This window comes from Sinocyclocheilus grahami, unplaced genomic scaffold, assembly GCF_001515645.1.
Source record: "Sinocyclocheilus grahami isolate Dianchi unplaced genomic scaffold, SAMN03320097.WGS_v1.1 scaffold85.1, whole genome shotgun sequence".
In the NCBI taxonomy this organism is placed as follows: Eukaryota; Metazoa; Chordata; class Actinopteri; order Cypriniformes; family Cyprinidae; genus Sinocyclocheilus; species Sinocyclocheilus grahami.
This window is the reverse complement of record NW_015505264.1, coordinates 12,642-17,455: the sequence shown is the minus strand read 5'-3', so window position 1 is coordinate 17,455 and position 4,814 is coordinate 12,642. Positions and strand designations below refer to the sequence as shown.

The window sequence follows — 4,814 nt, the reverse complement described above, 5'->3', positions numbered from 1 at the left end:
TAGTGCTTGCATAAAGCAAGTAGTGCATACACTAGCTGTTATGTAAGCCCACGCGCAAGCGCACGACTCCCAGGATGGGAATCGTAAGTTGTTGAATGATTCTAGCTACTGATCTGATTCCTTGAAGCCAAACATGAACATTCTGTCATCATATACTTGCCCTCAAGTTCTTCCGAACCTGTATGAGTTTCTATGAACCAAAAACTATTTGGTAAGTATTTGAAGAACCACTGTACATGACTCAGTGATTCGTTGGATCGATTCAGACTTATAACTTATTGACAGAATTGGATCTTGACAGAATTGACTGAATCATTAAAAAGAACCGGCTTGTTTGTGATTCGTACTAAACCTGCCTACAGTATGTGCAACTTTATTGATGCATATTATGTTGTGATATTTTGTTGTGGCGCTATAGATTTACTGTACGTGAAAAGCATTAAGGATTAAGAATTTACAATATAGCAGTACCGTAATGGTTATCCGTTGATATTAGAGGTGTATTATTATTACTTAGTGTGGAGTAGTTAGTTATGTATTCCCCTATTTTTACATGTAGATTACCTAGACCTTTAGATTACATTTAATAATTGAATAACACTGTTAAATTAATATTGAACAAATCTTAAAAATGAATATCCATTTTTCACACTGTACTGTACCTTATTATGGTGTGATGCTCACGTGCGGCAATTGATTTTTATTTTTTTTTATTTTGACACAATAGTATACAATTATAACAATTTAATAATAATTTACTGCTTTTTTCAGTATTAACATCTGTCATTTATCAATTACTGGCCACTTCATGAAAACAATTACTGGCTTTAAATATCAGTGGCATAACAAAATAATATTTTAGTACAGTATCACATCAGAAGATGAACAGTTAACAGAACAATTAACAGAACGTCATGAAAAACAATAGTTGCTGATTTTCTATTATGAAAAGTAGAGAACAACAAAATCCAACTCCAAATCACTACACACATGAAACAGGTCTTCTTCATGGACACAATGCATCTTTGTATATTTTAAAGCATAAATAAATGTTTTCATGCAAAATCTACTGAAACACTTCTGTGACCATGCAGGCCCTTCCACATTCAGATTCAGAAATGACCCAGGCGTCTTCTTTTCGGTTTATAGTTTATATCTCGATCCATTTGGTCCTTGAACAAGGACACACACTGTAACAACTCTTGTCACTCCAATGTCACCCCAGTTGTTTCCATTTTTTTTTTTTTTAGGTATATATTCCCAATGCCTGCTGTTTAACGTAGCCGTAGGATAGACTGAATGAATAAATGGCCTTGATTGTCTGTTGATGGGGGACAGCAGTGGGCAGCAGAAGAGTTTTCCGTAGGGGGTAGGACGTTTTTCTGGTAAACACACACAGTTTTTTTCCATGACGCCTAGTGCAGAGATCTACCGCTGATAAATAGACTTTTTTCAATGCAGGAAACCTTCTAACAGTTTGTCAGGCTGCCGCAGCAGAGGATCATGGGTCACAGCGTGCTATGCCTGAAGGCGTCTATACAGTAGATGGGCAGTCAACCGCAGCAGAGCTGATTTTAGCCAACCCCATCCCTATTCTCTCTCTTTCTCTCTCTTTTTTTTCCATCCTCGGGCCCAGCCAGGCACCGGCAGCATCGATCATGGTCCAGGAAATCCAATATTCTGCACCAGTCTCATTCCCACTATGTGCCTGTACGACGTCATTTGTATTCTTTCCCAGTATAAATAGGAAATCTTTATAATAATGATGGTCTAAAGGGTGGGAAGCGTTATCCCGGTTAACCTTTGATCTGAGATCTGGGATAGAGGGAAAATACATCTGCATTCGTGTGAAGTGGCACCCTCGGTTCACCCCAGCCTGCAGTAATTTCCTGCCAGTGATGTTGGGTTGTTATGAGATGAGAGATGTTGGGGGTTTCGCAATTATTCTCTTACATCTCAATTCTACTGTATCAGGCAGGCAGATAGAAAAAACATCAAAGCTTGAATCACAAACAGTATTTACACTGTAAAAGTGAACTTAGAAAATGAATGTTTGCATGGCTTTTGAGTTTAAATGTCTTGACTAAACTTAATAAGTGAAGTTCATATTACTTATTATTATTGTCTGCCTTTTATTGACATTTGTAAAAATAAGAGTGTATGCAAAGTGTTCCCTTTCTTTGTGTGTTTTTATATGGTTTGTTTTCATGGGGATTGAAGTGTTCAAGTCTACTAACAATATCACACGAATACTTGTGAGGAAAAAACACCTTCAAATGCCTTTCAACCTAAACACATTTGAAAGATCATTTTAATATGGGAACGAATTCATGACATCACAAGACCAGTTACTAAATGTTAACATCATGAACAACAATGTAAATAAAACTAGCAACCATATCAATTATTTATGTCCCAGTGCATGCTGGGAAGAGAGTAGATGAGACTAAAACACAAAGCTAAAAATTAAAAAATATCAAATAAAAAATCTAATGTTACTCAACTCGTCTGTGCTTGTTTGTTCAACTTAAAATATAACAGTTCATTATAATTGAAAAGAAATTAGGAAATATATTTTAATTGAGCAAGGATATATTCAATTTTTTTTAGCAGGATTTACTTTAGTTGCTTTGTACAGTGTGCATATACATGCTAGTGTGAGAAATATGATTGTGAGAGTGACTCCAACTGTTATTTTTCTTGTTTGCAGTTCAGCCGATGAGCAGTATCGCTGGAATACCCAAGGTAAATGGCATATTTTTTTTTTTTTATGATTTTTGAAATTTTGTTGTCAGGCTTTTTTGTGGAAAATTCATAACTAGGCTGAATTAGTTGTGCTGCAGCATACAAGTTCATTGCATCATCTTGATCATTGCATCATGAATTTCAGTATGTGAAAACTGTTGTAAAATGTGTTGTATGCACATTATAGGTCTGGATAGAAGAAATAAATACGTTTTAAATGCTGTATATTGATAGCTTTCAGTCACGTGACCGGCTCGAAGACCTGGAGGACAAAACATCCATAGAACTGCAGCACAAGCCTATAAATTTTCCATCTGTTTCACAGCCGCAAATATTTAGATCACCTCTCAAAAGAATAAAACAAAGGTATGTGAACAAAATGCAAGTTTTGGCCATTTGCAATCCATATTAAGCACCTGCGGCAATATTTAAATCATTAAACAGTGCGACAAACGTTGTTAAAACACTTAAAGTGTTTTAATATATTTAAAACAGTAATATTAAAAGATCAAATTCAGTAATCACTATATTAATGATGCATAGTTTACATAGGCAATCAGATGAGGTCGGAATATGAACGCAATCCGCTTAATGGTTCAGTGTTTTCCTTATAATGGTTTTCTATGGGAAACCATTTAACATGAAACTTTGCATATTGTGTTTAAATTCTGGGTTCATATGCTTGCCTGTACAAAATATACATCATCAATAAGGTGTTTACTGAATTTCACCTTTTAATATCTGCGTTTTACTATATTACTACTTAATGCAAACTCTGTAAAAAATAACTGGCGGTCAGTAGAGCAAAGCTTCGTTTTGCCCTCCAGGTGGGCGTTCCTATAAGGGTGTGACGTCACGTGAAACTATCAATAGATTACAATATACAGGTTTTAAAGTAACCTTCTATAGTATTCGTTAAATTCATTATGGAGTATTTTTATTATCCATTTTAGCAGTTTTACTGATTCATTGTTGCAGTTCTAGTGTGCTTGCTCTAACCATATTTAACCCAACATGTCTAGCCTGCGTCACTCTCAAATGTGTCTAAACAGTGACGAATCCCAGCTTAGCATCCTGCTCTCCCACCGTATGGGTGCTGCTCCAGTTGAGAGGTTAATCATATGTCTTAGGGAGCTTGTGTAACCCTTTATCCCTTGGCAAATTATGCCACACTGGCCCTGGAAGAGTTGGCAGTCAGTCCTGACACAGAACAAGCAACACGCCGGTTAACAGGGTCATCCAAACAGCCAATTAAGTTCAATCTCAGCCTGGATGCTTAGTGAGCAAGGGATGGGAAAAGGTCAAGAGGTCAGAGCCCAAGTGTGACGAATGAGGCTTCAGGAAGTATGTGTAGTTCATGCGTGATTAACCTCCTCCCTGTTTTTCCCAGATGGACAGAAAGATATTGAGGAGGAACTAAACACAGGTCTGGAACTGGTGGATTCGTGTATCCGTTCCCTACAGGAGTCTGGGATCTTGGATCATCAGGAATATACCACAGCTGATAGTGAGTAGCAATCACAGTTGCTTATTTAACTGTTTTTTGGAGTGCTTGAGTTTGCTTTATTTTTGAGTGTTGTCCACTAAAGAAACAAAAGCTTAATCCTACCAATTAGCAAAGAGATTTTCACCATTGATTTCAATTTGACAGCCTGGCTGAGAGTCACATTGATGTCTACATTCATTTGAAAGAAGAGCATTTACTGTCAATCAACTGAGCAGCACATATATGAGAGGGCGGGATTTTGAAAAAGGGGGTGTGTCTATACAGTGGATGGGTTTCTAAACGGCTTCTTTGATATTGATGGTGAATATGATAACTGGTGCATCAAGGAATCTAGTGCTAGTTATTGCAATAATGTGAAATTATTTCCAGACAGAGCCTTTCGGCAAAAAAAATAAATAAAAAAAAAGGAACTGTTAACTCTCTACACGATTGCAGAACATTTCTAGTCTAAAAATTGGCACATTTGTTCTGTTTTGGGAAAAATGTCTTTGTTCTTTCCTCTTACAAGGTGCACAAATATATTTCAAATATGTTGTCAGACATACTGTGTGTGGTTTCTAAA

General features: G+C 36.6%; 1 protein-coding gene across 1 annotated transcript in view; it reads left to right on the top strand.

Moving 5' to 3' along the window:
• LOC107586689 (catenin delta-2-like) overlaps nucleotides 1-4,814 on the top strand; it is a 183,323-nt gene that overhangs the window by 175,338 nt on the left and 3,171 nt on the right. Inside the window, exons 4-5 of the mRNA XM_016274138.1 lie at nucleotides 2,711-2,745; nucleotides 4,136-4,252. Coding sequence (XP_016129624.1) covers nucleotides 2,711-2,745; nucleotides 4,136-4,252 — 152 coding nt within the window. The remainder of the gene's footprint in view (nucleotides 1-2,710; nucleotides 2,746-4,135; nucleotides 4,253-4,814) is intronic.